Source organism: Elgaria multicarinata, chromosome 6 (assembly GCF_023053635.1).
Source record: "Elgaria multicarinata webbii isolate HBS135686 ecotype San Diego chromosome 6, rElgMul1.1.pri, whole genome shotgun sequence".
Lineage (NCBI taxonomy): Eukaryota > Metazoa > Chordata > Lepidosauria > Squamata > Anguidae > Elgaria > Elgaria multicarinata.
Window position 1 is genome coordinate 60,196,135 of NC_086176.1, and position 12,405 is coordinate 60,208,539.

Genomic DNA, 12,405 nt, shown 5'->3' on the forward strand with positions numbered 1-12,405 from the left:
GATGAGTGAGTCAACTCAGCGTGGACTAACAGTCATCTCAACACTGATCCTAATCCACATCACGGTTGATTATTATGTCATGTAGGGAGCACCCCACTAGATAAAAAACTGTTGGGTTGATTATCACTCCACCATTGACTATAGTGTTGCCTGAACGCAGCTACTATCAAATAAGCCACGGTGGGCAGAAGTGTGTGTGAGTGCCCATTATGAATAATCAAGTCGTGGTTTGTTGTATTGTCAGAAATCAGATGCTGGGGTTGTGAAGGGCCTGTTCTAGGATTATGTAAGTGTTTTTTAACCCTTGCATAACCTGTTTTCTGGGTTCAGACAACATGACAAGCTGTAGCCACAGCTTGATTATTATTTTTAACTCCCTGCACATGCTGCGGCTCACTGTGACTAAACAAGCCATGGTGGACTGTTGTGACCATGCAAACTGGATCTTAGTGAAACCCAGTGGTCTGGGGAAGGAAGGAGGAAAAGCTTTCATTAATTAGGTTTCATTCCTGGCTTTTCCTTCAAGCTGTTTCCTGGCTGGAGAGGAAAGAGTCATACAAGAGGAAGAATTCTTTCCTTTATACCCTCAGGCTCCTCCCTCCCTTCTCCCTTTTGTCTTCCCAGGGCATTTTCCAATGGTGAAAGATAAGAGGGGAGAGAAATAGAAGGATACATGAAGATCTCCTATTCTTCTGTGCCTTTCCACATCTCCCTCCAAATAATTTTTAAAAGCCTGGAAGGAACGGAAGTGTGGCGAACTGGTATCTGGTCTGGGGTGAGATTCACCTTGGGACCAAGTTGTCGGTAGTAACTGGTTTACTGTGGCATGAATTTTGTAAGCCACATCAACCATCATGAAGTGGAATGTGTGTGTGTATTACAGGGGGTCCCCAAACCTCTAGAGCTGTTTCAGAAGATTCCATAGAATGTTTCAGGTGGCTATGGAAGGACGGGGGAATTTCACCCCACCCTTTCTGTTCATGGGAGCCTTTGCTAGATTGAATGGCTCTTCTGTGAATGACTTCTGGATCCATCCCATAATATTTATCTACCACCTTTTCATTCTACAGGTGTCGGATGATTTCATGCCACTGAAAACCAATTAATTTTGGTTTTGGTTAATAATCATAGTCTACTATATTAAAGAATAAAGTGCATAATTTTACAAAAATCTTTTTTGTGGTCATTGTATACAGTGCTTTATGAAACAGAATACTTTATGACCATGACTGTTTACAATTTCTTGTCATTTGGAACCTAAATATCACTTAATTGGGCATTCATATTAGAAATGAAGAGTGACATTATGGTATAACCATTAATGAAGTTTTATTATGGTTCTCAAAGAAAGATTTTTGGCAGCCAGGTAAAGAATTGCTTGCTTTTGACTTGAATCAGTTTAGAAGTGAAATGAACAATGCACAAATATTCTCTTCTTTTGATATGAATAAGAAGTAGATTACTGGGTTCATCTCTTCGACTAGGAATAAATATTCTTATTTAGTCTATGATAGTGAGCAACTGAAAAGCCTGGTGAGCAAATATGAAAATGAGAGATCACAATGCCTAAAAAAGACAATAGGTGACTTATTAAAACAGATGGGTAATGTCTGATGTTGGCAGCCTTACAGCCCATTGTTTGCATTTGCATAATTAAGTGGCACAGAAATGAGGTGTTAACGTTTCTGAGTAACAATATCTAGCCAAAATGTACCAAACAACCACATATATTTACAGGGGGCAAGATAAAAGATTTAGCAAGTATATTTCACTTTTTTGTTGGTGTATCTTGACAAAGTTGTTTTTCACCAATAGGTTTTTTGATATTTTGTGACTTTTTTGTGTACATTGCTTCATTATATATTTACTGTGTTCAAATGTTGACATATATATAAAAGCAACTGTTTCTAATATCTTCAGTATAACTGATTATGTGTTTCCTTTTCTTCTTTTAGGTTGACCCCCTTTTTACAGTGCCTGCACCTCCACCTCCTATTTCTAGTAGTCTCACACCTCAGATTCTGCCTTCCTACTTTTCCCCATCTTCATCCAATATTGCAGCCCCCGTTGAGCAACTTTTGGTACGGACTCGTTCAGTGGGTGTGAATACTTGTGAAGTTGGAATAGTAACAGAACCGGAATGCCTTGGACCATGCGAACCTGGGACCAGTGTGAATTTGGAAGGTATCGTGTGGCATGAAACGGAAGAAGGTAAGCTGGTTTCCTTTTTATTTTATTTATTTCTTTTATTTATTATTTTATTTATTGCATTTCTATACTGCCCAATAGCCGAAGCTCTCTGGGCGGTTTACAAAGTTAAGACAATTCAAAGTATAAAACAACAGTATAAAACCATAATATAAAATACAATATAAAAGTACAACCAAGATAAAAACAGCAGCAATGCAAAAATACAAATTAAAAATACAAATTTAAAAAAGCTAAGTTAAAATTAATTTATAGACTGTTAAAATACTGGGAGAATAAAAAGGTCTTCACCTGGCGTCTAAAAGAATATAATGTAGGTGCCAAGCGAACCTCCTTAGGGAGCTCATTCCACAGCTGGGGTGCCACAGCAGAGAAGGCCCTCCTGGTAGCCACCTGCCTCACTTCCTTTGGCAGGGGCTTGCAGAGAAGGACCTCTGAGGATGACCTTAGGGTCCGGGCAGGTACATATGAGAGGAGGCGTTCCTTCAGATAGCCTGGCCCCAAGCCATTTAGGGCTTTAAATGTTAATACCAGCACTTTGAATTGGGCCCAGACCTGGACTGGCAGCCAATGAAGCTGAAAGAGGGCTGGCGTGACTGATGTGGTCTCGTTGGCCAGTCCCTGTTAGTAACCGTGCTGCCCTATTTAGTTTGAATATTGCGGTTTATTTGAAGTGAGTATTAAACCTTGTTAATAAAATATTGTTTTGACTGGAACAGGTTTCTTAGGCTATTCCTATTACATATCTTCCAGTGATTCTACCTATCAGTTTATAAATAAATAAAACTGATGGCTAGAATTTTGTTTTTTAGCTGTTATTAAATAATTATACTAACTGATGATCCTTTTGGGTAAGGTTGAATGGTAATTTTAGTTAATTAGGGTCTAATCGTATAGGTTGTGCCTGGGTATTCGTAAGTCCCTGAGTTCGGGGACTTTAAACTATCCAATGCAGGACATCTGCAGCACGGAGATCCTCTCTTCTGTGCTCCATCCACCCTGTTTTTTCAGCTACACAGCTGATTTTGGCTGGCTAGCTGGGGGCTTCTTTTTCCCCTCTCTGCACTCATTTTACCAAGCCCAGAGAAGCAACTGCCACAATTCATTCTGCGCTGGCTTTGAGGCAGAGTGAGAGGGGACACGGAGCATGGTTTCCTGGCTCCCAGCTCGGAGTACTGTTTCTGAACTTGGAGCCAGAAATCTGAAAAATCCTATTTCTCCCCAGACGCTGTTTACGGGACATAGGATTGCTCCCTTAATGTCAGTTTAAAAATACAATTGTGTAGAGTAGCACAATGTTACAGGAAGAAATGTTTATAAACTCAATTTAGAATCCTATCCAAAACTTTTACTTCTATATTTTTTTAAAAAAAGAAACAACCTATACTAAACATAAATAGCCAATTCGTATGTTTCTTTTCGGATTTACTAACCATGTGATTAACTTTATGGTGTTAAGGCAAACTGTGCTGTTGAAGTGATACATTTTCTAGTTATACCAGCAATTAAATATTTTAAATATTTTGTTTTAAGTCAGCTGAGAGTTGAGTAATATTTGTTTTTGAACTGGAGGTCTCTGAGAGAACATCAGTCCATGGTAGTGTCATGTATAATACACATTCTATTAAAATAAGCAATATCTAGCAGAATACAACCTGTTTTTGAAAAAAATAGGTAGAAATTTCCTGAAAATAATTACAGATGAGACTTGGATCAGGAAAGGAACTGGAAAAATAATGACTTCTGATATAATTAAGGCAATATAAAAAGCTTTCATCTGTAATGGACAATTTTTCCATTAAGATTTCCAGAAAATTCACCCTAATGCATGATCTTGTTATTAATGGCAGCATTATTGTATAGGTCAATCTTATTGCTGTTTCTGATGTAGGAGTGATCTCTAATAATAATTTAAAAATCTGTTTGAATGGATCCTGTTATAGATACTTTCTTTTGTATGCTGGAATAGTATTTAATTAGTAAATTGGGCTAATTTAACATCCACTATATTGAAAACAATGAAGTATACATTTCAGAAGTACACAATAGCACATCAACCAATAATTCCTAAAATGCTTTAGCTGTATGCACAATAGTAGTTCATTCTGTGCAGTTATATATAAGACATCACCAAAGTGCTTTACAGTGTCTGCTTGAAAATCAACAGAAAGAGTCTTACCTACTTGCTTATATATGCTCTCACCCAGTCATCATTTTCTCTGTGCATGCCTTCATGAAATTCATATTCTAGGCTAAGCCTTTTAGATTATCTTTAAAGCATGTATAAAATCTGTTTTAACATATCCTGGCTAAGATGGCTACCTATCTCGGCTCCTGTGTTCATGTCACTGAATTGCATTAGCCAGAGTTGAGATGTATGAGTGTGAATTGTGGTGACATGGAAGAGCAATAGCTTTTAATAGTGTTATTCTTGCTGAGTAAACTAAACTTCTGACCCCCACTGAATTAAGAAGTGTTCCTTGTTAAAGGTCTGGAGGGCACCAGTGTGATATTTTATAATGTGCCTCCATGCTTGCGAGAATGACATTCCATCTGTCTTCCTTCTGTGCTCAGATATATTTAGTTGAGTAGATTTTTATTTATTGATCAAAGATATTGCCTGATCCTGTGCTCACAGAGTTCCCACCCCTGCTGTTGTGATGGAGAGGGTAGTCTAGGAAGCCCTTTCACTCATCATCTGTTCAGTTTGTAGATCTAAAAATCTGGGGCATTAACAAATATAAATGAGTACTCTGCCTTTAAAGCTGTAGAAAAAAGGGGAACAGGATAATAGAAGTCTTCAGTTGTTGATGTCTGGTGTGTTATAAAGCATCTTGAATAATACTGATAATACAATGTGTAACACTGATAAAACATTGTGGGAGGGATATTGTCTGTTGGTTATTTTTGTTAACTTGTACAGTAGGAAAGAAGAATGCTTCAGATTCTGTTGAACAGGAATTTTACTAGGTGTCGTTGGCTGATGGTGTCTTCTTTTTGACAAAAGTTACCTGATACTACATAATGAAAAAATATACTTTAGTGTAAAACTATTGGAAATAAATCCTATTAACTTCATAGAAACTTTCTTCTACATGATGTTTAATATTTTCGTGCAAGGGTTAACACTTGGGGTGCACTTCTGGCAGACTCCCAATTTGCAAACCATGATTTGTAGGGAGCCAGCATTACATATGCACCAGGCCTGAAGCTGTCAGACTTCCCTAGATTTAAATAACAAATAGTAAGTTTACATCTAGTGAAGTAGAAATCAGAACTAGTGGTGGAAGACATATTCACCAATCTGACATTAATTTTATTTGTTTTATGAGTTATTTATTTAAAACCTTTGTATCCTTCTCCAAGGCTCAGTGTGGATTCCAACAAAGCAAACCATAAGTCAATGCCAACAAAAAAGTTTAAAGTAACAGTCTCCTAGTCAAAAATAACTAAAAACAGTGCACTCTATAGCAACAATGCTGCAAGGGCAGAAATTCCCATTCAGTAGCTGAAGGACCTTTAGAAGAGATAGGCTTGGCTTTGCATTCTCTCCAGAAAGTCTCAAGAACAGGTTTTGGACCTCATCTGAAAGGCTGTTCCTTAACTGCGGAGTAATTATGTTACCTCCCCTGCTTCTGGTCTCTGATACCTTCACCAGATATATTGGATGTCTGCATTCACAAGGTTAAATAATGAAATTAGTAACTGCATCTATGCAAGCTGATAGGTATGGGTGTGATATTGACATCAATTATGCATTTCTAGAACCCATTCAGTGTGGTTCATACATGAATACTATACCCATTTTTGTTCAAAATTTATGAGAGATACAAATTGTGTTTATGCTTTTGAGTCATTCCCCAGGGTGAATTCTGTGGTGTACACAATACGTCTGTAGGAGGTCTGTGCTCCACATATGGCAGCCATATACAAAATGCATTTTGAAAGCTACAATAATTCCTCGTAAAAAAGCAAAGACAGAGCGGATATGGTATTAATAGCCATAATGACAACAGTATGGTGTATAGAGATGAGACTATATTTGCATGATGTTTTTAAAAAGGTCATGCAAGTGATCTAGCACTAAGGAAGAGTGTGTAATGTTGTGATTGTGAAAGTTACTCATATTCCCTTAAGACTATTTATTTAATTTATATCCCACCCTTCCTCACACTCTAGTGCATATGTTCTTTTTTTGAACATGACAAAATGCTGATGTTTGGCGTTCCTGGAGTGATTAAAAGATAATCAGTCTAGAGCATAGAGCAGGTGTAGGCAGAAATTAGATCACCAGATGTTTTGGACTACTCCCAGCATTTAGCCATGCTGAAAAGGGCTTCTGGGAATTGAAGTCCAAAATATTTAATGATCTCTCTTCTGCCCACCCCAACATAGAGTACAATGTATTGAGTTCTGAAGCATACTTACTTGAGAATTATTCACAAGTAAACACGGTTATGAATTGAGCTGCCAGAGGTAGAGAAGTAGTCACTTAAATGCAGTGATGAAAGTGGATTATAAGTCTTGTGTAGACTCCTCTTAAGGTTTCACCTGAATACTAAATGCAAGTGTGATAATGGAAGGCCATAATGATGGGTAAGAATTCCAATTTTGCCAGGCCAGGCCTTCTTTTACCACTGGTTTCATATTATCAGTGCTATTTACTCAGATACTTTGATAATATTTCTTGAGCAAGAGTAGTTTTCTTGTTTTTATTGACCAACTTTAATATCTAGAGTGGCACAAGAAAATCCCTAGTTATAAAACAAAAACACGACTCTCCCTGTATACTGAATTCCAATACGAGAGTGTTACTACCTTAACACTTTTGATTTCAGATGAGGTATCACCCTAATTTTTGGATGAATATGTCTCCCTCCCCTGCCCTCTCATGTTTTTAAAAGGCTAAATATTCTCACTTGTTTGATAAGAACTGTGGGTGTTCCAGGTTGACTTGTCCTGTGGTAATATGTGGACAAGTTTGTTTCTCACGTAAAGAATCTGCCTGGTGTTTGAAATAATGTGAATGCTGAAATACAATAATCCTCAAACATGTAGGGAGCACAAACGAGAAACTTGTAGGATTGTGTGAGCCAGCCTCCACCCAACACCCCAACCACACCATCCGTGCCTTTACCCATGTGAGGTGGCCCTTGCTATGTATGAGTTCTTGTGCAGTAACTAAATACAACAGTATGTATGTAGGGCTGCTTCACATAGCAGTTGTTCGTCTCTTCTGTTAGATTGGCAAGGCTTGTGTCATATTTTGATTTATGAATGTACAGCGTCTACATGGCAGCATCGCATATTGCCTTTTAATTGTTATTTGTATTTTAATTGTTAATTTGCTGAGAGATGTGTTGAGAGAATTTTTTGGCTGAAAGTATGATAAAAATAAAATAAAGACTCTATAGTAATTAAACAACTTACAAATGTTATCGTAATATGCCTTACTTATTCAGTTGAGAGCACTGGAAGATATCCCTCTGATTGGCCAAAAGAAGCCATGCGTGGTGGTGGAGGTGTTATTGCTGTTGTTGTTGTTGTTGTTGTTGTTATTTGTAGTGGCTGAAGGCAGCTAAGGTGACTGCTTGGCATGCCATTAATGAAAACATTAGTGACATTTCCCTGCTGAAAGAAAAGAGAGTACCAAGGAGGCAGAACTACTCTCCCCATGGACAGTCATTTCCTATTCTACAAGATGTAGAACGATTTTCTGTGTAGCAACTGAAAATGTGTTGGTATATTTAAGATCACAAGAAACTGTATTCCACTGGGCAGTTTGCAAGAAGGTAAAAAGCCTTTAGTTTGTGAATGACTCACCAATCTCTGTAACTAATTAGCCTCAATTAAAGCAAAAATATTTAACACTGTTTAGATCAGGAGTGGGCAGCTTGTGGCCCATGGGCTGCATGTGTCCCTGCCCCCTACAGGCCATCTCCCACATTCATTTTTTAAAAGTTTTGTTTTGTGTGTGTGTGTTTGAATGTTTTTTAAAAAAATCTTTTCCATGGAGACTACAGATCACCAAAAGGGTCAAAATTATCAACTTTGCAAGCTAATTTTGACCCTTTTGCTGTTCTGTAGCCATTTCAAATGCATTTTAAAAAGTTTTTTTTCCAGCACACAGAATTCATATTGTACAGTAGGGAATAAATTAAAAATGGAACAGATGCTGCTGTTGCTACTGCTGCTAAATAGCAGCAGCACTAGCAGTAGTAATTTCTTATAAGCAGCAGTAGAATATCCTGGAGAAAAGGTTTTAAATCTGTACTTGAAGTTCACAAATACAATTCTTCTTTGTGGTCTCTGTGCCTCACACTTAATGGGGCTCTGCGCCTGCACGGAGCCTCAGTCGGACTTCTAATAGCTGAGAACTTTTGGGCGGGAACTCCTCCCCCACCGTCATGTGGTATATATATGATGTTCCTGCTCAATCCCTCAGTTCCTCTTCGACCGCTGTTGCCTTCGCCTCGTTGGGACTAGAGTGTTCATACTCAACTTTGCTGAGATCCTCTCTTCTTCTTTTACCTTTCTCCTTCCTCGTCTTCCTCTTTTACTCCCTAAAAGGCAAAGAAGAAAAACAAAGTAAGAACGTTTAGCGTCACTCGTCGCGTCCTTCGGGCGCATGGCCTTGAAGGCCCTGTTTACTAAATGCAGCCAGTGTGGCAGTAAATTGCCACCCTCCAACGGACTCACGCTTTGCCTTTTGTGCCTCGGAGAAACCCACATTGTTGAATCCTGCAGGCATTGTATATCCTTTTCTAGGCAAGCTAGAAAAAACAGGGCAGATAGATTAAAGGCTCTCCTGTGGCAAAAAGCGCTCCAAGCCGCCGATTCCAACCGACAATCCAACATGGCGTCCGTAGACGAATCCATCGTGTCCACCTCAAAAAACCCACCCTTAAGCCTTCCAACCTCGGGGGGCTCCACTGCACAGGCAGCAGCAAAAAAGCTGACAAAAAAGGCCTAAAACATCAGCCAAACCTCAGCCCAGAAAGAAGAAGGACAAGACTAGAAATCAACGCCACCACCTCCCCCTCTACTTGACTCTCCAATTCGAGTATTGGTGCAGTCTTGCCTCTACTAGTCATCAAACCTATCTCAACGGCCTCAGAAGGGGAAATTGTGGAAATCCCTCCTCGTGCCCGATTCTCCACTCCGACCGCTCGGGCCCGAGAAACTTCCCCGGACCGACCAGTACCGCCTAACCAGGCTGCGTACACCGTGTCGCCTCAACTCCGGCGTTCTTAACCGCCGCCTCGCATCCGACAAACCAGTCCACCGAGCCGCTCACCTTCACATCCCCATTCTAGGGATAGGGAACGGCAGTTGTGCCCACAACCAGAGTGTGATCCATACCGTGGTCATTCCAGGTCACCACATCGAGACTGGGACTGCTTCTACGAGCATTATCGCCCACCTGGCCATCACTATTATGACTATTGGAGGGGCTATCCAGAACGCGCAAGCCCACGATATCATGACCACTATACAATCCCTCGCCACATCCACCACGACCCAGGTACCCTACACCTCCCCCGCCTGTACCACCCAGGAGAGCGTCCCTTGCCATCTCGCATAGGGAACAATGATCCCCACTTCGGGACCGACCTCTCCCACCTCCACCAGCCTGTCAACTCGCTCCAACCCGAGCCACTCGACAGGTCTCCCCTCTTTTGGAGGAAGACTATTGGTCCGACTCATCTTTGACCTCGTCGCCTGCACTGTCGTTGCCTTCTCCTGGCAATACGGTACCGACAAAGGGCAGAGCATCCCCGTCCGAGGAACTCAGAATTTTCTTTGACTGAGTGCTCCGAATGGCCCAGAGTCTTGGTATCGACACACAACAACGTTGAGCAAGTAAAAGACCCGGTATACGATGCAGTTTATACAGATTCCGTGGTACTGGTATCAGTTCCGTTCCTCCCAGCCTTGCTGCAGACCATTCACCAATCATGGAATACATCCTCAGCTACCACCTCGGCATCGAGACGGCTCGAATCCATGTACAGAGTACAAGAGAAAGACGCTTCTTTCCTATTTTCGCATCCTCGACCCAATTCCATAATCGTGGAATCGGTGCAGGGGAAAACACACAAGCAACATAGCGCCCCTGTAGACAGGAAAGGCCGCAGACTTGATGCCCTCGGGAGAAAACTCTACTCGAGTTTCTAACTATGGAGCAATGATGTCCAGATACCAACTGTTTCTTTGGGACAAGATAGGATCACTTTGTGATTACCTCCCAGATGACCAAAGAGAACTGGCCAGAGTATTCCAATCAGAGGCAATGAAACTCTCTCGCCACCAAATAAATACAACCCGACACCAGACCGACTGCCATGCCAAGTCCATGGTCGGTGCTGTAGCATTGCACCGACATGCCTGGCTACACTCAGCAGGATTGACTCCTGAAGCCAGAACCAGGATCGAAGACCTCCCCTTTGACGGAGAGGGCCTTTTGAACTTCAAAACAGACGACCAAATGGACTCAGTGCAGAAAGCACAGTCCATGGCAAAAAAGATGGGAATCGGCCAACTACCAGCGCAAAAGTCTATCAGGCTCCACAGATGGTTCTGACAACAGAACCCCTATTACAACAAACAGTACACGGACTGCCTACCATGGTACCAACCACAACAGGAACGTAAGCAGTACCAGCCGCCAAAACCACGTCCAACTTGTGGCCGCACCAATCTGCCTCAAAGACGTCACCTTTGACAGCCACCCAGTTGCGCCCATCATCTTCGGCAGCAGGCTGACCCAATTCCATCAATCCTGGACTTCGATCACTACAGACGCATGGGTACTCAATATTATAGCAAATGGCTACCGCTTAAAATTCACCAGCCTTCCCCACCTAGGCATCGTGAAGACCACTCACCCTACACAAGTGCTCACAACGGAAACCTTAACCCTCCTCCGGAAGGGAGCAATAGAGCACGTTACCACCAATCCTTATACAAACGGATTTTTCTCCCGATACTTCACGGTCCCCAAACACGATGGGGGACTCTGCCCCATCTTGGACCTTTGCCCCCTGAACAAATTCATCTCAACCAAGAAATTCAGGATGAACACATTAGGAATAATTCTACCCCTTCTACTCCAGGGAACATGGTTCGCATCTGTCGACCTCCAGGATGCATACTTTCATATCCAAATACATCCCAATCACCACAGATATCTCCGCTTCACAGTCGGTTCGGAAGTCTTCCAATTCACAGTCCTCCCGTTTGGTCTCTTCTCTGCCCCCAGGGTCTTCACAAAATGCATGGCCCCAGTATATGCATTTCTCAGGACCTAGGGCCTCGAGATATACTCGTACTTAGACGATTGGCTAATCATCGCACCCGAGAAAATCAAACTCCAAGCCGATTTGCTCTACACCCTCCATCTCCTGGATACCCTCGGTTTCTGCGTCAACATCGAAAAGTCCAACCTACAGCCTTGCCAAACCATCCAATTCATTGGAGCGCAACTGGACTCCCGAGATGGGAGAGCATATCTCCCCAGAGACAGAGCCATCAAACTTGTCTCTTTGGCAACCTCAATTTTCTACAAAAAGCGCACGACTGCACACTCTATCCAGAGACTTCTAGACTACATGGCAGCGACCATAGCCGTCGTGGAGTGGGCCAGGCTCAAAATGAGACCCCTCCAGCTATGGCTAACAAGTTTTTGATTTCGCATCCGACGGCCGTTGGAACCGTCTCTCCCTCCCACACACCACAGCACGATTCCTACTCTGGTGGATGGACATTTCCAAACTGACTCGGGGCACCCCGTTCCTAGTTCCCTCACACACAAGGACCATAACAACAGATGCGTCCCTCAAGGGATGGGGAGCCCATTGCGGCCACCTCCAAGCACAGGGTCTCTGGTCCATATCCGAGACCCATTCCCATATCAACAGACTAGAACTCCTCGCCGTATGGAAAACAATGATTGCTTTTGAGCCAGACATTACGGGTCGCCAAATCCAAATTCTCATGGACAACACATCCGTATTGTGATACCTAAACAAACAAGGAGGCACACACTCGCCACCACTTGTCAATCTTACAATCAAAATTCTTACTTGGACAATGTCCAGAGATATACGCTTCAGTGTGGTTCACATCGCAGGCATCTCCAATACCTTAGCAGACTCTCTAAGCCACTCATCAAAGACATGTCACGAATGAGAACTG

At 41.9% G+C, this 12,405-nt stretch overlaps 1 protein-coding gene across 4 annotated transcripts in view; it reads left to right on the top strand.

Annotated features, from left to right (window-relative positions):
* The window catches only part of ZNF608 (zinc finger protein 608), a 117,043-nt gene that overhangs the window by 48,653 nt on the left and 55,985 nt on the right, over nucleotides 1-12,405 (top strand). For all 4 annotated transcript variants that reach the window (XM_063129474.1, XM_063129477.1, XM_063129475.1 and 1 more), the window contains one exon: nucleotides 1,956-2,211. In XM_063129474.1, coding sequence (XP_062985544.1) covers nucleotides 1,956-2,211 — 256 coding nt within the window. The remainder of the gene's footprint in view (nucleotides 1-1,955; nucleotides 2,212-12,405) is intronic.